This window comes from Bubalus bubalis, chromosome 16 (genome assembly GCF_019923935.1).
Source record: "Bubalus bubalis isolate 160015118507 breed Murrah chromosome 16, NDDB_SH_1, whole genome shotgun sequence".
NCBI lineage: Eukaryota > Metazoa > Chordata > Mammalia > Artiodactyla > Bovidae > Bubalus > Bubalus bubalis.
The window spans coordinates 68,088,387-68,113,473 of NC_059172.1; the positions used below are offsets into that span (position 1 = coordinate 68,088,387).

At 41.7% G+C, this 25,087-nt stretch overlaps 1 protein-coding gene and 1 pseudogene across 2 annotated transcripts in view; one reads left to right on the forward strand and one right to left on the reverse strand.

Moving 5' to 3' along the window:
- Positions 1 to 617: 617 nt before the first annotated feature.
- Positions 618 to 25,087, forward strand: part of SLC35F2 (solute carrier family 35 member F2) — a 58,373-nt gene continuing 33,903 nt past the window's right edge. The window contains exon 1 of one of the 2 annotated variants that reach the window (XM_045163002.1): positions 618 to 1,240. In XM_045163002.1, coding sequence (XP_045018937.1) covers positions 1,143 to 1,240 — 98 coding nt within the window. In that variant the 5' untranslated portion in view covers positions 618 to 1,142. The remainder of the gene's footprint in view (positions 1,241 to 25,087) is intronic. The other variant, XM_025266948.3, reaches the window with a different exon arrangement.
- Positions 23,047 to 23,615, reverse strand: LOC123329843 (annotated as a pseudogene).

Below are 25,087 nucleotides of genomic sequence, written 5' to 3' on the forward strand. Positions count from 1 at the left end.
AGTTGGACAGGGAAGCCTGGTGTGCTGTAGTCCATGGGCTCGCAAAGAGTAGCACACAACTGAGCAACTGAACTGACTGTCTATTACATTTAATCCCTTGAATCTTTTTGTCACTTCCACTGTATAATGGTAAGGAATTTGATTTAGATCATACCTGAATGACCTAGTGGTTTTCCCTACTTTCTTCAATTTAAGTCTGAATTTTGTAATAAAGGGTTCATGATCTGAGCCACAGTCAGCTCCCGGTCTTGTTTTTGCTGACTGTATGGAGTTTCTCCATGTTCAGCTGCAAAGATATAATTAGTCTGATTTCGGTATTGACCATCTGGTGATGATCATATGTAGAGTTGTCTCCTGTTGTTGGAAGAGGGTGTTTGCTATGACCAGTTCTCTTGGCAAAACTTTGTTAACCTTTGCCCTTTCATTTTGTACTCCAAGGGTAAACTTGGACTCTACACACACCTTAATCTTGTCAGTAACCCCACCCTTTTAAAACTTTGCTGAAGAAAGCAGGAGTTTTACTGCCTTGAGCCTTATCACAGCCCCCTGCCAGACTATATAACTTTTACCTATTCACCAGGGACAGGGGCATTGTTCTAGAAACGCTAACCTTCTGGATTCCCCGTTTGTCTGGCAAAGAAAGCAAGCCACTCTTTCCTTCTCTATGGTTCTGACTCCCTATTTCTGTTTGTGATTGGTACATAGAGAGTCAAGCTTTTGGCGGCAGTAGCTAAATTATCGCTTCTTAGGTTAGTACACTGGCATAACCTCGATTCACCTCATTTGCTGATTTTAAATAAAGGACCATAAGAACTTGAAATGCATACTGGGTGTCGCCCAGCAGTGAAGCTCCACTGCCAAGGCGGGAAAAAAAAAAAAGCGCCCTTTCTCCTGCTGCTGCTTGCTCTCGGAGGTGCCAGACTGTCATCTGCTGATGGATCGTCTGGCCCCAGGGCCTTGACAGTTAATGATTTGCCGCAGAACGAGTCCGCCCAGCAGAGGTGAGAGAGGGACGCCGGCGAGAGCGAGAGCGCGGACCCACTGGCCCAGCCAAGCCCCCACCGGCCGCACAAGCGCCGCCTCCCTTCTTCCGGGACCCTGCACTTCTAGGGGTTCCGGGCGCCGGAGACCGCGGGGCTCCCATGGAGGCCGCCTCGCCGGCGGGACCTAGCGGCCGGCAGCCGCACGCGCCGGGCTCGGCCAGCCTGCTGCTCTTGATCAAGGGCAAACTCTTCACCTGGTGAGTGGAGGGCAGTGCCCCGCGGCCGGCTGGGCTGCGGGCGCCGCAGGGAGCACCCCGGCTCGGGCTTGGCGGCCGCGTGCGTTGAGGAAGCTGGTTCAGGCGGCTCAACACGTGCCGCAGGGGTTTTACTCCTTACTGGCTTTATGAAGCTCTTGGTGTCCCTCCCTGGGCTCCCTCTTAGAAATCGTGGGGATGTGTTTCTTAAGATTTCATGGGAAATTCTCTGGGCATCGTTGTGTCTGACCTCGGTGGCCTCCCAGCCTGCAGGGGACGGAGACCCCAGGGATGCTGTGAAGGAGAGGTCCCCACCCTTGGGCTTGGTAGGTGGGTAAACTCCTCTCCCTGGAGCCTATGTCCACATTCCACTGCTGCGGAGCCCAATCCACTCAGTTGAGTTCACCCAAGTGAAAAATCGGGGTTGAGTTTTCTGGTACCGCCTAGAGGTAGTCGAGAGCCAGCTCCTTCCTTGGGCTGAGATGAGAGGCGACGCAGCCACCTTTGGGTCCAGGGTCCTCAGAGAAGCTGCTTCTGTTGTCACCATGCTCTGTGGAAAATAGAAGTGTGTTTAAGGGATTGGGAGAGACTCTGGGTCGGGGAAAACATTTTTGTGGTCGGTGGACGATTTGTATCCTGGAAATAGAGATAACTCAGGATCTAAATAATGAAAGCCAGCATTCATGGAGCATTCACAGTCAAGTACTGTGCTTAGGAATTTTTATGGATAATATTATTTAATCCTTACACTTTATGAGATGGCACTGTTGTTATCCCTACTTTGCCGATGGAGAAACAAAGAAAGCTAAAGCAACTTCGCAAGACCATGCAACAACCTGTAAGGAATGACGCCTGTCCACCCCAGTCTCAGCTGACCTGAAGTGCTCCTGGCCACTGGCTCATTATGACACAGGCATTCCCCCCCACCCCCCCGCCCTTTTTCAGATTAACAAATCGAATTTTTCATAAAAGGTTGTGAAAACTATGTCTTGAAAAGTCATACCATTTTCAAAACTAGATCAATAATGGTGTATATATTTTTGTCATGTAAATAAGAATAGTTTTAAACAGCTGTATATGTTTAAAGGGGAAAGGTGGCCAAAAATCACCTTGTGTTATCCAGCAATATACAGTATGCCTGATAATTTAGACAGACGTTCTCAGCTGGGAGGCAGTATCTAAGAATACATGTCTAGAGTAATGTCTAAGAGTACAGACTCAAATTCTGTTTGTGCCACTTACTAGCTGACTGATTGTGGATGAGTCATTTAACGCCTCTGTGCCCCAGTTTTCTCACTTGTAGAATGGGGATAATAACAGTACCTATTTTGTTGTGATATTGCACCACAGGAGTGGCAGACAGCTTGGTTCATGGTACTATTCATGGGTTAGTTTCATTCATCATCAGCCCCCAATTCTTGGGTAATAGGAAGGCGTGGTGTTGCTTTAGGAGATAACAGCAACCCCAAGACAAGACAGACGATACAGCAGATTAGTTTAGCAAGACACAGGAAAGATGAGCAATATTTTTTCCCCTAATGCTCTAATATTTTTAGTCTGTTCCATTTTATTAATACGAGGAATATCTCATAGCTTCCTAGACATGAGATTTCTTCTCTCTCTAAACACACTATTTTTGTGTGCCTCCCTTATTGATTTTTATTTTCTTCCCTGTGTGATAGCTATTTGTGTGCATTTTACATTCCTGATGGACAAAGTCCTTAACAGCAGGAAGTCAGATCTTTTTTTCCCCTCCACAGTCCCACAAATGAGTGAATGAATAAGGGATGACTAGAGTTCTTGAGACTTCCTTTCCACTCTACCATACTCCCTATAATCTTCCCTTTATTGATCTTTATTCTGAGGGTCTTGGGCTGGAGCTTTTGGCAGAGTTCTTTTGTTCATTTAGATTTTCAGTCCTACCTCTGGCAACTGTCCAAACATAAATTCTGATTTGCAGTTTCTCTTTGTCTAACCCAGCAATCAGAAAAATGCATTTTACCCAATATCCAGTACTCCTTATATTTAGTATTTTAAACTCTCAGTGTTAAAACTCATCTCTTCTGCTAGACTTCAAGAGGTGAAGTAGCTCATTACCTTAGGAGCTGGAGGGAGCTGGGTGGAGGAATGGTTCCTAGCTAGAAAGCCTGAACCTTTTTAACTTCTCAGCACTGCAGGAAGTTGTTACAGGGATGGGCAGTAATGCAGTGTAGGGAGGAGGTAAGGGTGGATTTTAAAAGCCTTCCACGTGGCCTCTGGCTGTTCTCTGCCCGAGGGTATATTCCTCTCCCTCCCCCCCCGCCCCCCCTCCCCCCCCCCCCCCCAACAGTTCTAGGAATAACCCAAAGGTTATTCCTGCTTATCTCTGCTCCTTTCTTCAGGTTCATTTGGAGGAATATGAGATGGCTGCCAGTGCTTATTTCTCTTCTCAACAGCGCTTCCAGAAAGTATCTGGCATCTACCTCCCGCTCTAATCCCTATTGTCACTACTTAAGTTTAGACCTTTATCATTACTGGCACATTTGTCACAGCTTCCATTCATGCCTTCATCTACCCTAAATCATCTCATTACAGAGGAACCAGTGAAGTGAGTAAAGTCGTTCAGTCGTGTCTGACTCTTTGCGACCCCATGGACTGTAGCCTACCAGGTTCCTTTGTCCATGGGCTCTTCCAGGCAATAGTCCTGGAGTGGATTGCCATTTCCTTCTCCAGGGGATCTTTCCAACCCGGATATCGAACCCGGGTCTCCCTCATTATAGACAGACGCTTTACCGTCTGAGCCACGCGCATGTCCAGAGTAATGCCAAGTAACACTGAAAGGTACCAGTAACTGCCATCAAATGAGAATTTTACCCCCAATAAGGTATCCTTCAGGCTTCTCTAATAGCTCATTTGGTAAAGAATCCGTCAGCAATTCAGGAGACCCTGGTTGGATTCCTGGGTCGGGAAGATCCGCTGGAGAAGGGATAGGCTTCTAACTAACATTTCATCAGCCCTTATAAAAAGTTTTTTTAGTCCCTTTGATAGCAGGTTGGACTTCCCTGGTGGCTCAGATGGTAAAGCGTCTGCCTACAATGCGGGAGACCCAGGTTCGATTCCTGGGTCGGGAAGATCCGCTGGAGAAGGGATAGGCTTCTAACTAACATTTCATCAGCCCTTATAAAAAGTTTTTTTAGTCCCTTTGATAGCAGGTTGGACTTCCCTGGTGGCTCAGATGGTAAAGCGTCTGCCTACAATGCGGGAGACCCATGTTCGATCCTTGGGTCGGGAAGATCCCCTGGAGAAGGAAATGGCAACCCACTCCAGTACTCTTGCCTGGAAAATCCCATGGACGGAGGAGCCTGGGAGGCTACAGTCCATGTGATCGCCAAGATTTGAACACGACTGAGCGACTTCACTTCGCTTTGATAGCAGGTAAGTAATTTGCCTAAGGGCAGATTGCTGTTGATGATCTCACAGAGGCAGCTGTGAGCAGGGGCCTCACATCTTAATTCCCTGCCCAGGAATTGAACCTGGGTAGCGCAGTGGGAGAAGGCGATGGTACCCCACTCCAGTACTCTTGCCTGGAAAATCCCATGGACGGAGGAGCCTGGTAGGCTGTGGTCCATGGGGTCCGTGAAGAGTCCGGCACGACTGAGGGACTTCACTTTCACTTTTCACTTTGATGCATTGGAGAAGGGAATGGCAACATTGGAGCAGTGTTCTTGCCTGGAGAATCCCAGGGATGGGGGATCCTGGTGGGCTGCCGTCTATGGGGTCGCACAGAGTCGGACAAGACTGAAGTGACTTAGCAGTAGCAGCGCAGTGGTAAAGAATCCTTCTGCCATTGTAGGCGATGCAAGAGACTTGGGTTTGATCCCTGGGTCAGGAAGATCCCCTGGAGAAGGGAAGGGCTTACTCTAGTATTCTTGCCTGGAGAATTTCATGGACAGAGGAGCCTGGTGGGTTACAGTCCATAGGGTTGCAAAGAGTCAGACATGTGTCCTACTTAGCAAACAGGAGGCTGGTTTTAAGTGTCTGGCATGAAGCCCATCTTTCTCTTGCTCTAAGAAATGTAAACAGGGGGCCAGTTGTAAATACCTAACTGTGGCCCAACTGTCTCCTGCCTCAGGGAGAGGCAAAGTTGAGATAGTTTCATTTGATTCATGTTGTTGTTGTTTAGTTGCCAAGTGGTGTCCGACTCTTCGCAGCCCCATGGACTGTAGAATCACTTGATTCTAAACTAAACGTTTGCAGCACTGTTTCAGAAATCTCACTGCATCATGTTGAGGGTGAAACCTTTTGGCTTCCTCCCATTACCTGCACAGTGGTTTGCAATTTGGGGAAGCTCTTGGTGGGGGCACTGAAGTTTTCCTCTGGGTCCATTATGGGGGCAAGATGGGAAATAGAAGCTGGTGGGCTCCTGGGCTGGCCTTTGGCCCCCACTTGTCCGTGGCTTTGCCTGTTTTACAGTTGGGCTTTTGTGCAAGGTGTTTGAAGACAGGGTTCTGCAGTTAAAACAAGGCTGAGAGCCGCTGGTTACTGAATGGAGCTCAAGCTGTGGCTGTTGGTACTGCTTCTGGCCGCTGTTCCCTCCTTTTCTTTCCTCCGCCTCTCCCTTCTTCCCTTCTTTGTCTTCTCCTTACCTGAACACAATTATTATATTTTTAGAGGTTTTTATTATGATAAAGTATATATATATATATAATGTAAAGTTTACTGTTTTAACCATTTTAAATGTCTAATTCAGTGACATTACATATATTCACAATGTTGTGCATCCATCACCACTCTCCATTTCCAGAACTTGTTAATTATTCCAAACGGAAACCCTGAACCTGTTATACCCTAACTCCACATCCCTTTCTCCTCACAGCCTTTGGTAACCACTATTCTGCATTCTGTCTCTACAAATTTGACTATTCTAGATCCCTTTTATAAATGGAATCATGCAGAATTTTTCCTTTTTTTGAGAGCTCAAAGTTCTTGACATGAACTGTAAGGCTGTCTATCATTGGTCCACTTCCCTCTCCAGGCTCATTTCCCAGGACGTCCATCTCTCATGTGGTGGCCCAGCAACATTGGCATGCCTCTGAGTGCCTTGCTGCCACACGTCATAGTCCATGTCTTTATACTCGTACCTCCCTCCTTGAATGCTTTCCTCTCTGACCTCATGGCTGCTTAAAGGCTCTTTGCAGACAGCACTAAGTTAGGCAGTCTTCTTCCTTGGCTCCTTGCTGTCTCTCTGTTGGGTGCCCTTCCTCTATGCTCTTCTGTACCTGTTTCCTAACTCATTACATTACCATACTGTAACAAAAAAGTAGTTTTCATGAGCTACAGCTATGGAAGAAGCAAATTGCCTCTCAAGGCAACTGCTTGTGTACATTAGTTTTGGTAGGTTTATTAAAAAGTTATAAAGCTTCCTTATATTTTTATTTACTGAGGAACATCAGAGAAAATGAAGTATTTCATGCAGGTGAATTTTACAGGCAACTCACTTTTTAAAAAATATTAAGACTTACTTTTAAACCCAATCAAAGTGGCACTGTTTATGTAATGGATTACTGACTTCTGTTGTCATAATTTTGGGCAACAGTTCTTCACCATTTAATTGGTTTGTATCAAACAACTGTCTAGGTTAGGACAACCCACTGAAATACTTAGTGAGTCCATTTGCAACTAATTCTGGAGATTTTACCAAGGAAAAAAATCCATCATTTAGAAGTCTTCATGGTATATTTAAAATAGAAATGAGACTACTTGCCTTTTAATAAACAAAGTGCATTCAACATAGTACTTTTTCTTAATGATTCAGGATCATCATTATGATGATTATGATAATTAAAATTATTCTGCTGAGTAATCATAATACGCTAAGAGGCCATTTGAGTTAATATTTTGTCTTATTTTTTTCGGACTTCTTTCTCATAGTTGTCACACATGTTTTTTTTCTGTATTATGGAGCATATCTAAACGTCTACATCTTTCTAGATTATGACTTCTAACCTATTAATGCTGTAGAAACTAGATAACTCATTTCTTAGAATTGCTCATAGTCAAAGTATAAATAGGCCCTATTTATAAATCTTTATAAATAGTATAAAGATTTAAATGGTTTTTATTTTAATAAATTATACAAACTTTAGGTCTACAGATTGTGGGACTTCTTTTTACATGGTTACAGGAGTCTGTGTTAATTAAAGTCATCAGATAAGTAATATTTCATGAAAACTTGGTCATTTATGCCAATGATACAGAGAAAGATTCCATTAAAAACCACCTGTGAAACTCAGACTTCTTTCTAGTCATTTCTTGGAAATCAGAGTATTTAAGGAACGTATTGACTCAGTTTCTGCAGTCCAGCAAATCCAACTGAGAGCTTGCAGCTAGTATTACTGTGCTATATGATTTAGAGCTTCCCAGAGTAGTACTCTGCAAAAGAGTACTACGGAATATTTTTTGAGTTTTTATTTTATGATGTAGTATAGCTGACTAATAATGTTGTGATAGTTTCAGGTATACAGCAAAGCTACTCAGCCCTATGTATACATGTATCTGTTGCAGGAAGGGGAATCCCTTCCAGGGTCCAAGAGAACTGTGGTCTAACACTCAGAAATGAATTGTCCAAGGAGACATACATGCTGACAAAGCAAGAGATTTTATTGCGAAAGGGCGCCCGTGCAGAGAGCAGTAGGGTAAGGGAACCCAGGAGAACTACTCTGCCATGTGACTTGCAGTCTCAGGTTTTATGGTGATGGGATTAATTTCTGGGTTGTCTTTGGCCAACTATTCTGACTCAGAGTCCTTCCTGGTGGGGCACACATTGGTCAACCAAGATGGATGCCCGTGAGAAGGATTCTGGGAGGTGGTCTGACACATGGTGTCTCCTTTTGACCTTTCCTGAACTGGTTGGTGGTGGCTTATTAGTTCCATGTTCCTTACTAGGACTTCTTGTTGTAAAATAACTCATGCAAATGGTTATTACTATGGTGCCTGGCCAGGGTAGGCAGTTTCAGTAAGTGTGCTTCCCCTAACATATCCATTAGGAGAATATTTCTTAAGCTTTTCACTGTGGTGTCAAGTCAGAGATAAAATAATGTTAAAAGCCAATCTTTGTTGAGTAAACTTTACTTAGTATACCTAGAGCAACCTCACTATTGCAGGACATCATGTGGATTAACTCATGTAATCCTTACAATAATCCTCTGCAGTGTTATACTGGCATTGCCAGTCCCCTAGACACATTTGGAAGCTGAGGCACTGAGAGGTTAAAAATCTTATTCCCTAATGGGATTAGTCACACAGCAGTAAGGAAAGCAGCCAGGTTTCATCTCCTCCAAGTCAGTCTGTTCCCAGCGCCTGGGCTGCTACCACCGTGGTGACCCTGCCTCCTCTGAGCTGGGCACAAAACAGAAAAATCAAGCCCGGACAATTTTACCCCCTAGACTTTTTGCTTTGGGCTGTTCATATCCCCTTGGGGTGCCAGGGAGAATATAAAGTCACAGGATAAATATAATTCTTTTCCCGGAGCATCATTTATTTTTTAGATTCCAGTTGCATGGAAGTGTATTAATTATAATCCCTGGCCCATGACATGCTTTCATAGTTGGCCCATGAATGACTAAATTAATTTTTTTTGCATGCAATATGTTCCTATATACCTACTATCAGCCCTAAAACTGGAATTGTGATGGTAATTTTCATCTACCTCTTTCAAACTGTTGACTAAAAATTAGTGACATCCTGAAAGTAGAGAATATTTCATTTGGTGGAAATGTTTAGGACTCCTAGCCCGGGAGACAGCATCTCAGAGGCCCTGAAAAACTGCTCTGAGCAGGCAGGAGACGGAGTCAGGCAATGTACAAATTTGCAACAAAGGGGTCGGGCAGTCTGACCATCGAAGATTATTGTTAAGTAAGGAAAACCAGGTATCAAGGAATTTAGCACCTTTCTATGTATGGGAAGATGCAAGAGTCTGGGATTATTGAAGTCATTTATTTTATATGCATTTCAGCTATCTGGGGCCAGCATCCTGCAATTTTACAAAAGTATTCTTTTCTCTCTTGAATTCCCTTACGCCTCACCAGCTCACATTGGAGGACGGTAATCGCTGATGACTGTAACATCCCTAAGTTCCTTGGGTAGAGAGTGGTGCCATTTGTTGGCAGGGCTCAGAAATTCACATTTGGAGGGCTGGAATTGCAGATAGTGATGACATTTCTTGCTAGCTGATATGGCAGGAAATATTTCATTTCACACTATCCCTTCTTTCCCAACCAAAGATAATCACCATCCTAAATCCTTCTTTCACCATTTCCTTGCTCTCATTTTGGTATAGTGTTGTACCTGTATACATTTCTAAAACTTATACTTTATTATTATTATTTTTTAAACTGTTTAAAAAGTGTACGTTATGAATAATCTGTTGGGATTTATTTATACCCCCCATATTGCATTGCTAAGATTCATCCGTATTGTTGCCTGATGCTGCAAAACACTCCCTTTTGCTTCATATAATATTCTTTCCTGTGAGTATACCACATTTTATGTTCTCATTCCGTTGAGGGGCATTTGGGCTTTTTTCTGTGTGTTTTGGAATAGTGAACAGGAGTTTTAGGAACATTCTTCTACTGTCTCCTATTGATCACTTGTAAGAGCTTCTTAATACATACACATGCACACACACACACACACCTATGAGAGGAATTGCTGCATTAGAGGGTATGTGATTGTTCAACTTTATAAAGTAAATGCCAAACTTCTCCCAAAGTGTTTGTATGAACTTATACTCCCACCAGCTGAATATTAGAAATCCTGTGAAACAAATATCCTAGCATTTGATGTTATCATACTTTAAGATTTTTACAATCAAGTGAATGTAAAAAAGTATCTCAATTTATGTATCCCTGACCAATAATGAAGCTGGGTCTCTGTGTATGTTTATTGGCTTTGTTTCCACTTTTGAGAAATACTCGTATTACCTGTGAAATACCCATCTTTTGCTATTACTTTTATATCAAGTGGCATCTCTATGGGCTTCTTTTATGGCTCAGCTGGTAAAGAATCTGCCTGCAATGTGGGAGACCTGGGTTCCATCCCTGGGTTAAGAAGATCCCCTGGAGAAGGGAGAGGCTACCCACTCCAGTATTCTGGCCTGGAGAATTCCATGGCCTGCATAGTTCATGTGTCACAAAGACACAACTGAGTGACTTTCACACACACATACACAATGCAATTTACACAGATTTTTAAAGATGCCACCTGAGAGCTTAAAAAATTGGAGCTTGTATCAGGTTCCCCACTAATGCTCATTTACTTCTCCTTGCCTGATACTGGCAGTTCCAGCTGAAAAGGTTGAGAGTGGTTGAGACCTGGCAGGCATAAATTAGGAGCAAATGAAGCAGACTAAGGAGGAGAGTGAGTTTTTCTGGTTTAAGGTCTGAGGAATGTTGGAAGACTGTCATGACTCACTCCTTTACACCTCCCTTCTCCTCCCAGACCCAATCCTCAGGAACTTTCAGACTTAGATTCCTGTTTTCTTTTGGTGCCTGGTTGGTGTTTGAATAGTGTATTAATTTTATTGTTAGCCGAGAAATCCAGCTGACCACTGTTGTAGGTAAAAAGGAAAATTTATGACTTCGCAGAATTCAAGGAGGGTTTAAGTGCCAAACCACAGAGAGCAGAGAAGCAGATGGAGCCAGGAACCCAAACCACAGTGGGATTCTCTGCCTGTCTCTTTATTTGTGCTTTGCTGTTGCTGTTGATTTCATTCTTCTAACTGCAGACCAGTTGATTTTCTTCATTTGAGGATTACATCTTACCATTTAAAAAACACACAAAACAGAAAACAACAAAACCCTCAAATTTTGAAATCCATATTTTTGTTTTGGTAATTCATAAGGGATGTATATTTAGATTTTCCAATGGTTAAAAAAAACAGTTCTTCAAAACTTCCTATTCAGTCTCAGCCTCAATGGGTAGGCAGTATTAGGAATTTAACATTTTATGGGTGGTGGCTTTTTGGTTGCCGATGGAGAACAGGGTTAGTCTGTTTTCTTCCATGCCTTTTCCAGACTGGGCTGGGTAGAGATATGGTTTTACGTCTGTCACAGGATTTTAAACTCTAGCCATCTAGACTCTTGAAACTGCAGTGTGCTAATTACCCAGTACTGATCCCATCCTTCTGAATTTACCTTTCCCCCATCCCTGTCCCCAGCTTGTCAGCCCTCCTGGAGCTCCTGTTCCTGACCTTGGAGGGTGTTTCACATCGGTTGCCCTTTTTGGAATTCTCACACAGGAGTCTGGGGAGAGGGAGAATCCAAGAGGTGGGAGGCCACATCCTCTACATATTGCCCACAGTTAGTGCTTCTCTAGCGCCTTCTTGTTCGCTTCCCTGGTGGCTCAGCAGGTAAGGAATCCGAACGCAATGCAGGAGACCGGGCTTTGATCCCTGGGTGGGGAAGATCTCTTGCAGAAGGCAGTGGCAACCCACTCCAGTGTTCTTGCCTGGAGAAGCCCAGGGACAGAGAAGCCTGGCGGACTGCAGTCCATGGGGTCGCAAAGGGTCGCACACAACTGAGCGAATAACACTTTCACTTTAACCTCCCCCTTGTGGGCCGTAGGACTCGTTTCTCTGACCTGTGTCCAGATAGAATAGGTGAGTTGAATATGTGTTTCAGACTTTCTCTTTTCAGCCAATCAAAATTGGAGGGCAGAGAGAGGATACTATAAATAGATTTTTTGTCTTTCTTAATTTCATTAGAACACCCCCTTATTAAAATAATTGTGGAACATATAATCAAATGGATGTGTTAATGCTCATTGTTAGAGATTCAGGGTAATTTGTATCAGTTGATCTCCTTGCATGGTATCATAATCTCAATATTGTATACTTCATTTTTGTTATTATCAGAGAGGTAATATGTAGGATGGGAAAATACAAACTCAGAACGGCTGAAACTCAGTTTCTTACCTATTCAGTTGTACTTGTAATCCCTTTCTCACAAAAGCTTTTATGAGATTTAAATGAAACAACATATATAAGCACTTGGTATGACACCTGACACACAGTTATTTTTATTGTCTCCTCAATCTTGTTAGGATAATAAGAAAGGTATTTTGAGTCCTTAATAAATGTTGTCCTTGGTTTCAGTTACACATGGTCAACTGAGGCCTGAAAACATTAAATGGAAAATTCCAGAAATAGTTCATAAGTTCTAGATTGCGTGCTGCTCTGAGTAGTGTGGTAAAATCCTGTGCTGTCTGCTGCATCCACCTGGGATTTGATTCATCCCTTTGTTCTGCTCTCCTGCCCATTAGTCACTTGTGGCATCTTGATTATCAGATCGACTATTTTTGTGTCCATGTCACCATTATATTACTTAAAAATGGCCCACAAATGCAAGAGTAGTGATGCTGGCAGTTTGGATACAGCACAGGGAAGCCATAAGGTATTTTCTTTAATTAACATGGTGAAAGTTCTCTGTTTAATGAGGGAAAAAGCTTGTCTGCTGAAGTTGCTAAGATGTATGGCAAGAACGAATCTTCTGTGAATCTGTGAAACTGTGAAGAAGGAAAAAGAAATGTGTGCTAGTTTTGCTGTTGCACCTCAAACTGCAAAAGTTACAGCCACAGGGATTTCCCTGGCGGCCCAGTGATTACGAATCCGCCTTGCAATGCAGGGAACGTGTGTTTGATCCCTGACTGGGGAACTAAGATCCCACATGCTGCAGAGCAACTAAGCCCACGTGCCACACTCACTGAGCCAGAACCTGTTCGCCACAATTGGAGAGCCCACTTGTAGCAACTGCTGAGCCCACAACTAGAGTCCCTGTGCTGCAGTGAAGATCTTGCATGCTGCAACTGACTCGACAAACCCAAATAGAGCAAAGGAAAATAAAAGTTACAGCCATAGTGTGTGATAAATGCTTAGTTTAGATTCAGATGGAAAACACATTAAGTCTCTACTGTAAAATATTCTGAGACAGCTCACATTCACATAACTTTTATTATAATACATTGTTATAATTGCTCTATTCTGTTATTAGTTACTATTGTTAATCTCTTCCTTTATGTATAAATTAATTTTATCATGAGTATGTATGTATAGGAAAATGCATAGCATGTGTAGGGTTCAGTACTATATACATTTTCAGTCTTCCCCTGGGATTCTTGGAATGTATCCTCCCTAGATAAAGGGGAGAAGGCTACTGTACTTCCAGTATAACAATTATTATAGGCCACATTGCTTGGGCTGCTCCCCAGGTTCTACTGTTTACTAGCTGTCTAATATTGGGCAAGTTGCTTAATGTCTTGTGCTTCAGTTTGTTTATATATAAATAGCAAAAAAAATATTACCTACCTTATAGGATTGTTGGGAGGATTACGTGAATTAGAATTATGAAATTGTTGGAACAGTGCTTGGTAAGAAATGTGCACTCAAGAAGTGTCAGATATTATTGTTACTGTAAACAGTAATAATAGTAATGGTAACAATAGTAGCAGCAATAATAGCAACAGTACTGGATATTATATGAATGTAAGGGGAAGGCACAACAATCCCCATGACACACTTTATGCATTTATAATCTAGTAAAACAGATGAAACAGGAATATAAAACACTACAGACATAATGTAGAAAATGGGAAGGAGAGTTACAAGGCAAATACTGTAGGAATTGAGGGATAATTATTCTAGAACTGTGCACCCTTCTTACTATCTTTCTTCCCACAATTATTTCATTTTCTTAGCATAGCAGAATGGAAAGAACATAGGCCTTAGAATCTTATTTTAATTTTAATCTAGTGTTACTGCAAGGCTTCCCTGGTGGCTCATATAGTAAAGACTCTGCCTGTAATGCAGGAGACCCGAACTTTATTCCTGGGTCGAGAAGTTCCCCCAGAGAAGGAAATGGCAACCCACTTTGGTATTCTTACTTGGAAAAGTCCATGGACAGGGGAGCCCGGTGGGCTACAGTCCATGGGGTTGCAAAGAGTTGGACATGACTGAGCGACTTTAACTTTCCTAGTGTTACTATTTATTTGTCAAAACTTGGTTAAAGGACTTTGAACTTTGGCAAAAGAATACCTACATTTTAGATTTGTATGAAAATCCGTTAATATATGTAAAAGCTCAGTACAGTGATTGGCACTTGTCTCCCTTTTATTGTATAGAGGGTGAGTATTAATATATTTCCCCTGTATTCCTGACTATCTTTGAGTCATGCAGGACATGATATGTAAGAGGAAATCTCTGGATTTCCAGCTGTACTTTTGTTCATTTACATAAAACTAGTTCATTAGTTTCTGGTTTAATGGCATGGTTTCAGTTTTTTCCCAGCAAATGATTAAAGTGTTTTAATCCAGGATGGCTCCTGATCCACTTTGTTTGCAGTTACTTAGTACGCTTTTTACTTGATATGATTATCTTGTTTCTAAGGCCATTCATTGGGTTGGATGTAAAGAGTTAAATAACATTATGATTCAAATATTAAGTGTCATATGCAACTAACTTGACTTGGTGCCCTAGTTTTCTATTGCTGTTATAACAGATTATTACAAATTTAGTGACTGAAAACAACAGATTTATTATCTTACGGTTCCTTAGGGCAGAAATCTGACACAGGTCTCACTGGGCTAAAAAGCAAGACATCAGCTGGGTTGTGTTCTTCTCTGGAGGCGCTAGGGAGAGTGGATAGCCTTGCCTTTTCACTTTCTGGAGGATGCCTGCATTCCTTGGTTTTGGCCCCATCTTCAAAACCAGCAACTTTGCTTCTTTTGGACTCTTTTTATGTAGTCATACCACCCTCAACCACAGATGGAATAGGGTCTTCCTTTTAAGGACTCATCTCAAGGTACTTAACCATAATTACATCGGCAAAATCCCTTTTGCCCAAGGGAAAAAACTGTATTTTCCTACCTCAGTATTTCTGACAACAAATGTGGGAGTGGTGGTTGTGGTTTTCTCACATCAACAAATTTACCAGCTCTTCAGACACAAATTGGGTGTACTACAATTTAGTTATGATACTGTTTGGAGTTAGTGCAGACTCCACAGACACTTTTCAGGTGGCTCAGTGGTAAAGAATGCTCCTGCCAAGCAAGAACATGGGTTCAATCCCTAGTTTGGAATGGGTTTTATCTAAAGTGCCTCCTGACTTGCTTTGCTTGCAGGCAGGCACAGAATTCTGGCAATGTCCAGGCAAGTCAGAAGCCAATCAGAGGCCTGCTCTCCTGCTTCTTAAGCTTGAACAAAACTTAATTTCCCTAACATGCCCCTACCTCCCATCCTTCCATTTCAGACACAAGTCATGAGTCCCAGGTTGTCACCTTGTATTTCTGCTGATCAATCTAAGGTTAATGAATGTTTTCATTGGCGACCCCATGGACTGTAGTCCATCAGACTTCTCAGTCCATTGAATTCTCCAAGCAAGAATACTGGAGTGGATAGCTGCTCTCTTCAGGGGATCTTCCCAACCCAGGGATTGAATCTGGGTCTCCCTGATTTGCTACAGATCCTTTAGGCCTTAGCCACCAGGGAAGCCCCCATTATGTAGCAAAGTGATTAATTCATTGGTCATTAGTGATTAACTCAACCTCCAGCCTCTTTCCTCTTCCTTGGGAGTGGAGCTGCAAGTTCCAGCCGTCTAATTACTGGCTGGTTCCCCTGGCAACCAGTCCTCTACCCTTAGGGGCTTTCTTAAAGTCATATTATTAACATAAACTCTGGCGTGGTTTAAAGGGCCTATTACGAATAACAAAAGATGATTCTTTCTTCTTTATTACTCTGGAGCTATTTCAGGATCTGGAGACCAACAAACAAAAAAAGGTGGTCCTTTCACTTTCTCTCTCTCCAAAATCACTGTAGATGGTGACTGCAGCCATGAAATTAAAATTTGATGCTTGCACCTTGGACGAAAAGCTATGACAAACCTAGACAGCATATTAAAAAGCAGAGACATTACTTTGCTGACAATAGTCAAAGCTATGGTTTTTCCAGTAGTTATGTGTGGATGTGAGAGTTGGACTATAAAGAAGGCTGAGCATCAAATAATTGATGCTTTTGAACTGTGGTGTTGGAGAAGACTCTTGAGAGTCCTTTGGACTGCAAGGAGATCCAACCAGTTCATCCTAAAGGAAATCAATCCTGAGTATTCATTGTAGGGACTGATAATGAAGCAGAAGCTCCAATACTTTGGCCACCTGATGCAAGAAGCCGACTCATTAGAAAAGACCCTGATGCTGGGAAAGATCAAAGGCAGAAGAAGGGGACGACAGAGGATGAGATGGTTGGATGGTATCACCAACTCAATGGACGTGAGTTTGAGCAGGCTCTGGGAGATGGTGAAGGTCAGGGAAGCCTGGTGTGCTGCAGTCCATAGGGTCACAAAGAGTCGGAAATGACTGAGCGACTGAACAACAACTCTCTTTTAAAAAAAATTAGTTAATTAATTAGGCTGCCTCGGGTCTTAGTTGCAGCATGCTGGATCTTCTATTGTTTTTGCGGCATGTGAAATCTTGCTTTAGTTGAGGGCATGTGGGATCTAGTTCCCTGACCTGGGATGGAACCCAGCCCTCAAAAGTTGGGAATGCAGAGTCTTTGCTACTGGACCACCAGGGAAGTCCCCTTTCAGTCTTATCATTTAGGAAATTATAAGGACTTTAGGATTTGGCCAGGAACCAAGACTAAAATATATATTTCTTATATCATAATATTGTACCATGTAGGTGAACTATTCATAGGTTGCAGGGTACTAGGGCATGGAGATGTTTCGGGAGACATTATTCTGTCTAGTACATTTGGTGATAGAGTCTAAAATTGGTTCCAGTTTAAAAAAAAATAACTTTAAAGCACAGAGACTATCTGGACGCTGGTACAAATGTAAGCAATAATTCATAAAATATCAAGAAAACATTTCTCAACTCATCTAACCCTCACCTTTGCACATGGTCTGTGTTTGAAATAATCAACCAATAATTGGTTCTCTTTTTAGGTTGTTCCACAGGTTTGAAAGAGATTTGGTAGCTGCTAATTTCTTTGGATGAGCTGCATCTCTAGGCTCCAGGCATGCTGGAGAATTCATAATACCATTTTCTGCTGGTACCTATAAGCAGATAAGGCAGAGGGTCCCTGGAGAAAGAGAACCAGACATGGTTTTCTTGACATTAGAGCAAGACCTAAGCTGTTTTGTGATCTAAGCCTGACCACAATCCTTGATCAGGTCTCAGTATTTAATGATCTTAAGGACAAAAGAACAAATGTGTTCTTAGGCAAGAAAAGTAACAATAGCTAAGGAATAAATCAGTTATAAAGACTCCCAGTTATGTTTCAGTGGTAAAGATAGCCAGTATGTGGGTTCTTGGTCTGTTTTGTGGAACTGACCCCTCCTTCGACCACATGCTCAACCACCAGATCTACGGGAATCTAAGGAATGATGATGTTGGCCTTTTCTGACACTGGAGATTTCAGTCAACTAAAGCTTGGACTTTGTCAACCTTAGTCCCAATTCTATGCTGAATTCTTCTCTGCTTAAGTCCCTTCATGAATTTTTGTGAACCCTCAGCTTCAAGCTTCTCCAGCTTTGTTGTTGGTGAGACACTGCTTTGGGAAAGATACCTGTTGTTCTTACTCGCTGCAAGTAGTAATCCTTCCTTCTCCTGCTCTTGGGCTTTTGGCTGGGGCTTTTGGCTTAACACCCACTAAGAAGTGATCCCAGTTTTGAGGTAGCAGAACAGGAGTTCCTATTCCCTTTCTCTTAACCTGAGCAGCTTGACGAAGTCAGGGAATAGGAATAGGAAAGGGAATAGGAACTCCTGTTCTGTTATCTGAAAATTGGGATCACTTCTTAATGGGTGTTAAGTCAAAAGACACAGCTAAAAGCCCTAGAGCGGGAGAAGGAAGGATTAGGAAATAGCAATCCACTCGAGTGATTCTTGCCTGGAGAATTCCATGGACAGAGGAGCCTGGCAGGCTACAGTCCAAAGGGTCACAAAGAGTCAGACACGACTGAGTGACTATCACTCACTCACTCAATTGTTTCTTTACTGTTTTTCTTCACTGTTGTATTGTGAATTTCATGAAGGCAGGCTCTCTATTATTTTTCTGTATTCCGAGAGTCTGATATGGTATCAGGAACTAAAAAAAATTTGCTGAATTGAAAAGGGTACTAATAAGAAGATGGTAATAGAGGCCACCGTGGGTTGTAGCAGTTACCTGCCAGGTTGGACTATTTTCACTAAGCAGTCTCTAGGTAGGAGTAGTATACTACTGCAAAGCCTAGCCCACTCCTGAAAAAAAGACCCAGGTATAAACTTGATTAGATCATTGCTGAAAAATTGATGCTTTTGAACCGTGTTGTTGGAGAAGATTCTTGAGAGTCCCTTGGACTGCAAGGAGGTCTAACCAGTCTGTCCTAAAGGAAATCAGTACTGAATGTTCATTGGAAGGACTGATGTTGAAACTGAAACTCCAGTACTTTGGCCACCTGATATGGAAAACTGACTCATTGGGAAAGACCCTGATGCTGGGAAAGATAAAAGGCAGGAGGAGAAGGGGTTTAGAGGGTGCTATGGTTGAATGGCACCACTGACTCAATGGACATAAGTTTAGCAAGCTTCAGGAGATGGTGAAGGACAGGGAAACCTGGCATGCTGCAGTCCATGGGGTCGCAAAGAGTCGGACATGACTGAGCAACTGAACTGAACTGAGATAGATCAGCTCCCTCGAACAAGCTGCAGCTTTCTATTATAGGTGCAGTTACTGAAAAATACCTCAAGTGGCTATTTTCTCCATCCATGCTTCTCTGTTTGTGTGAGGATGTTGGTGTATGTGTGTGTATCTTTCTGTTTTTGCTTAACTCTAATTTTCTGTAGGACTTAATATTGGTGTCCTTCTCATATTGGCTGTGGGATGATATTGCAATGATTAGAGTTGGCAGGTATTGCCAAATTTCGCAGACTTCAGTACTGTGCACAGTATTTATTAAATTGCTTGGCATGTGTTTGGATATATTTGCAAATAAAATTCTGAGAAATATGTAAACTAATTATAATTCTATAATAACTGATTTAATTCTATGCAAACTGAGTCTATAGTTATTATGGAATATTTTATCTAATATAAAACATATGGGAAAATATAATTTGAAGTCATATTCAATGATTAGATGAGAAGTCAGGCATTTATAGAAAGAGATGGCATTAGCATTATCCAATTTGTATTTTTGCCACCCTATCCATTTTCATCAGATATTTGGTTAGAGAAAAAATAAGAAGAGATGAATTCTCTACTTTAAGTTATTTTAACAGAATCACATAGGAGGGAACATAGTGGGCTAGCAGAAGCACTTTATCTGTGCTGGGGCCTTGTATTTTGTACCTAATTCTGCTACTTTTGAACCAACATCAGTTAGGTGACCCATTTCATCGCTCTCAGCCTCAGTTTCTTCATCTGTAACTCCACAGCACTGTCAAATTGATCAAAAATCAAACAAGGTAGAGAGAAATTTTTGTATCTTGCAATGCACTATAAAAAACATAAAGTAAGGTATTTTGATGGGGTTCTTTAGCGTGAATGTAATAAAATAATACTTGATGGTGACAGATGAGTCCACCTTAGCACAAGGATTCAAAATGAAGAGTCAAAGAAGTCTTCTAACGTTAGTCTGCACGGGCTCTTCTGGTCCCTTCAGACTCTCAGGTTTTTAAAGAAAGAACATAGATTTTAAAAAATAGATTTCTCATTGTTAGAAAACTTGCTATGTACAAATTTGATAAAGAAGAAAACAACCAAAGTCCTATGACCCCACTCAAATGCTCTGTTAATTTTAAGGTTCAATCAGATAATTTGATCCATCTACCAATCTAGTTGTTGATTTCTTACCCCTTTCACTAGTATCCTTTGGCTCTAGGCCCTTTCATGTTTCTGCAGAGTCAGAATGGAATGAGAGTTTCAGGAACTAGAAGAGAGTTGTTAAGGCTCAGAGGTTGAAGTTAATTTTGGTTGAATACATCTTGAGTTACAACCAAAGAGACTGGATGTAATTCTGGTCCTTGCTGGACCTACACCCATCCTAAATTTGCTCTTCTCCAAACCTCGTTGTATTGTCATAGAGTACCACAAAATTGGTTAGCTTTCCCCTCCCCTTCCAGGGTAAGAAGTTCACTATGACATATGGTGATGGTAAGTAGAGAAAAATGTTTTGCTAATTTTGAAGTGCCTTATTCTATTATTCTGTTTAATAGTAATACATAGAAGAAAATATAAGAGGTGCTATGATTTATGGGGCAACTTTTGGACACACTTGCTTCATTACTTCATTAAATGATAGATTGTGGTTATGGCAAAATTTTATGAACATCCTTCTAGAATTGTAGATAAGAAAGCTGATGGGGAGGGAGGTGGGAGAGGGGTTCAGGAGTGGGAACATGTGTACACCCGTGGTGGATTCATGTTGATATATGGCAAAACCAGTACAATATTGTAAAGTAATTAGCCTCCAATTAAAATAAAAAAAAATCTTACCTCAAAAAAAAATTAAAAAAAAAAACAAAAGCCAATAGCTGAATTTCTGAATTCCTGTTCCTTGGGGGGATTTTCTACTTCTGTATATCTGGAACATCATGGTCAATTCATTTGGGTGTGATTGGGCTCTAGATAAAGTGGGGCTCTTGCTGTTGAAATTTACATTTATACTTGAAAATAAATGTATTAATTTATAATGGGGGCTTCCCTAGTGGCTGAGATGGTAAAGAATCCACCTGCAACGCAGGAGATGCGGGTTTGATCCTTGGGTTGAGAAGATCCCCTGGAGAAGGGATCTACACACTCACCAGTATTCTTGCCTGGAGAGTCTCAAGAATGGAGGAGCCTGGTGGGCTATAGTCCATAGGGTCTCAAAGAGTTGGACAGGACTGAGTGACTAAGCACAACAATTTATAACAAGAATTGTCACTGTTAAATTTGACAGCTGGTTACAGTGAAATCATCCCAACTGAAAAATCTACTTAGGAACTACAAGATCTGATGTTGTTTGGTGAATCTAGGACAAAGACAAAAGAAAGTCTCCTCTTACTTCATGATGTCTTTTCTTCTACTCTTGGTATCCAAGCAGTTAGGATTGATTTTCAGTGGACCCTTGCTCCTGTACAGGACTAGAGAAATGTAATAATTTGGCAAGAGCCTGCAACCTACAGTTCAGTTCAGTTGCTCAGCTGTGTCCGACTCTTTGCGACTCCATGGACTGCAGCACTCCAGGCTTCCCTGTCCATCACCAACTTCTGGAGCTTGCTCAGACTCATGTCTGTCTTGTTGGTGATGCCATCCAACCATCTCGTTCTCTGTCGTCCCCTTCTCCTGCCTTCTATCTTGCCCAGCATCAGGGTCTTTTCCAATAAGTCAGTTCTTTGCATCAGGTGGCCAAAGTATTGGAGTTTCACCTTCAGCATCAGTCCTTCCAGTGAATATTCAGGACTGATTTCCTTTAGGATGGACTGGTTGGATCTCCTTGCTGTCCAAGGGACTCTCAGGAGTCTTCTCCAGCACCACAGTTCAGAAGCATCAATTCTTCAGTGCTCAGCTTTCTTTATAGTCCAACTCTCACATCCATACATGACTACTGGAAAAACCATAGCTTTGACTAGACGGACCTTTGGTGGCAAAGTAATGTCTCTGCTTTTGAACATGCTGTCTAGGTTTGTCATAACTTTCCTTCCTAGGAGTAAGCGTCTTTTAATTTCATGGCTACAATCACCATCTGCAGTGATTTTGGAGCCCAAAAAAATAAAGTCTGACAGTGTTTCCACTGTTTCCCCATCTATTTCCCATGAAGTGATGGGACCAGATGCCATGATCTTCGTTTTCTGAATGTTGAGCTTTAAGCCAACTTTTTCACTCTCCTCTTTCACTTTCATCAAGAGGCTTTTTAAGTTTCCCCAATTATAACTTAATTTTAAAAATAGTTTGTTTATATAAAGATGCACATAAGTACCATGCATTTTTAAAGATGTTATGTCTACATCTCTTCCTTCTATATGTTTCCTCTTCCTCTTGGCTGTTTTCTATTGTCTTTTTCTTTTTTTGGCTCTTTTATTCTTGCAGTTTATTTATTTATTTGGTTCTTAAAATTCATTCTTTATTTTGATATAAAAAATAAGCCCTTAACTTGTAAAGAGTGTCACTTGTTTTCATATTGTTTATTGTTGTAGAGCAAACTTATAGAATAAGACTATCTGCTGCCAGCTCCAAGGATGTCTCATATACTTTAGAAGAAAAGTCATTGTTACTTAGACTCAGACAAGCATCAGTGTGGAGAAAGGAGTAGCTAATCTGATTTTTTTCATACTTTTACTAAATCATAACTAGAAAAGCTAGTAGTTTGGATGACAGATAATTATGCTAGAATTTGGTAGTGGTGGTAAAACCAGGTATGTGAAGCCAGCTAAATTATAAAAACATGACCTTTTTTCACCATTCTTCCATTTCTGGAGTTCAAGAGCTGTGTTTGATACCCCTGTAGGCTAATAATAGGCTTGAATTATAATGTGTAGATTCCTTTTGATTATAGTTGCCTTCTTCTTGAGGGTTTGACTTCTCTTGGAAAGAAGTAAGTTAGGAGGCAGACTGCTGATCTGGATTTGCTTAAATGGAAAACATTTACACTAGGAATCCCGCTGATAGGCTGTTGAAATCACCAGGCTTGTACTGGTCAGCGAGTTCCGTCAGCTGATCAGGACACCATCTCCAGATCTTTAAGTGACATGTTTGAAGTTCTCATGGTAAGGTTGTGGCCTTGATTCTATTCGCTCTGGTTATCTTCTTTGATTTTTAATGCCTAGCATTCTTCAGCAGCTATAGCAGCCACAGCTTGGTAAAATTTTGCCATGAAGCCCGGCTTGCTGACCTCCAGCTGCCTGACAAATTCACTGTGCTGTTCCTCAGCCCATCCTCAGAACTGTTTATCCCGAAGATGCAACTGGCACTCAAAGATACAAGGTAGTGGGTTTGCTCCAGACACACTGAGCCGCTCCAGACTTTCAAGCAGTGGCTATAATTTTCCCAGTACTGTCTTAGCTACCAGGTCCTGTTGGAAAGGTTCAGATTCAGAACCTGACCAGCTGGCAAACCAGGGAAGGATACACTTCATCTCCTGGGAAGTGATTTAAGACACAGGGGAGGGGAAGAGTTAGAAATGTCTGTGACAGAGGATAAGGGAGAAGGCCAGGGGAGCGGCTTCGAAGAGGAAGATGATTCCAGGGGCACCCTCCCCTTTCCTCTCACAGGGTACCTGGAGACCATCACAAGAGTGCTTGGACTCCAACTATTGCACTTCTGTTTTCTGAAAACTTATAAGAAAGGCCAGTAAGGCAACCCAGGCACATCTGGTCTCTTGCAGTTTATTTTTAAAGAAACAGTTCATATATGCTAGAGAGTTTTCCATGCTCTGGGTTTTGCTGACTGTATCTTTCTGGTGGGTTTACAGTATTTCCTTCTCAGAATAATGTTTTTAAATGCAAAAAATAAAATACATAAGATTATAGAGGAAACCCATTCTCTATAGGTATTAAATTATTAAAAACACAATATGATGTTAATATATGTGCTCTCTTTAAAAAAAATATATTAGATTAAAGATCTCACAATGGGTCTTTAACTACCATCATTTTGGAGTAGTAATGATGTTTTGAAATTCCAGCCAACAGTTGTCATATGATATGAAAATATCTGTAAAATCTTTGGCAGCAAAGTTATAGGCACTGCTAATAGTAATACCTTTATAATTTGTTACCTATGCTTGCAATCGAAGGAATTTAAACTTCAGTTTAATGTTACTGAAGATCAGGATGTATTTTTTATCCATCCAAGTTCATGTATTTCCCAGAATATTTTCATGGGCCTGATCCATGGACCCCTATTAAAAACTTTGTGGTCCTACAATTTTGGCAAGACAATTTTGTAGATATTGTATACTGTCTTCAGGAAGTGCATAATGTTTGCATGTCTTTTTTCTTTCTGTTATTTTAGGAGCTATAAAGTTTTATTGCCTAGATTCATTATTTTATTAGGAGTTGTAAAATTATATTCTCTTTCTGTCATTCCATGTTTATTTATTATATATGTATTTCTACAAAGATGAACTTCCTGTCATCAACTCATTACTCTGAGGTATAATTTGTATAGGAAGGGCAGGATAAATGTTTGCTTCTTTCCTTCTATTTACGTTTTCAAAATAATGGATTGGTTCCCTGCATGCGTGTGTGCTAAGTCACTTCAGTTGTGTCCAGCTCTTTGTGACCCTATGGACTAGCCCGTCAGGCTCCTCTGTCCATGGGATTCTCCAGGCAAGAATACCAGAGTGGGTTGCGATGCCCTTCTTCAGGGGGTCTTCCTGACCCAGGGATTGAACCTGAGTTTCCTGCATTGCGGGTGGATTCTTTAGCCACTGAGCCACCTGGGAAGCCCAGATTGGTTCCCTAGCATCCACCAAAGATAGCCAATTGTAGGCAGATAGGTTGGGTGTTTCCCAGAGAAAGAGAACCAGGAATGACTTTCCTTTTTTTTTCTTAATAACAATAATTTTATTTATTTATCTTTGGTTGTGCTGTGTCTTTGCTGCTGCACACTCAGGCTTTCTCTAGTTGCAGAGAGCAGGGCCTCCTCTTGGTTGTGGTGCAACAGGCTTCTCACTGCTGTGCAGTCTCTTGTTGCAGAGCACAGGCTCCAGGTGTGCAGGCTTCAGGAGTTGCAGCTCACGGGCCCAGTAACTGTAGTTCACGGGCTTAGTTGCCCTGTGGCATGTGGAATTTTCCCAGACCAGGGATCTAACCCGTGTCCCTGCATTGGCAGGCAGATTCTTTACCACTGCACCATCAGGA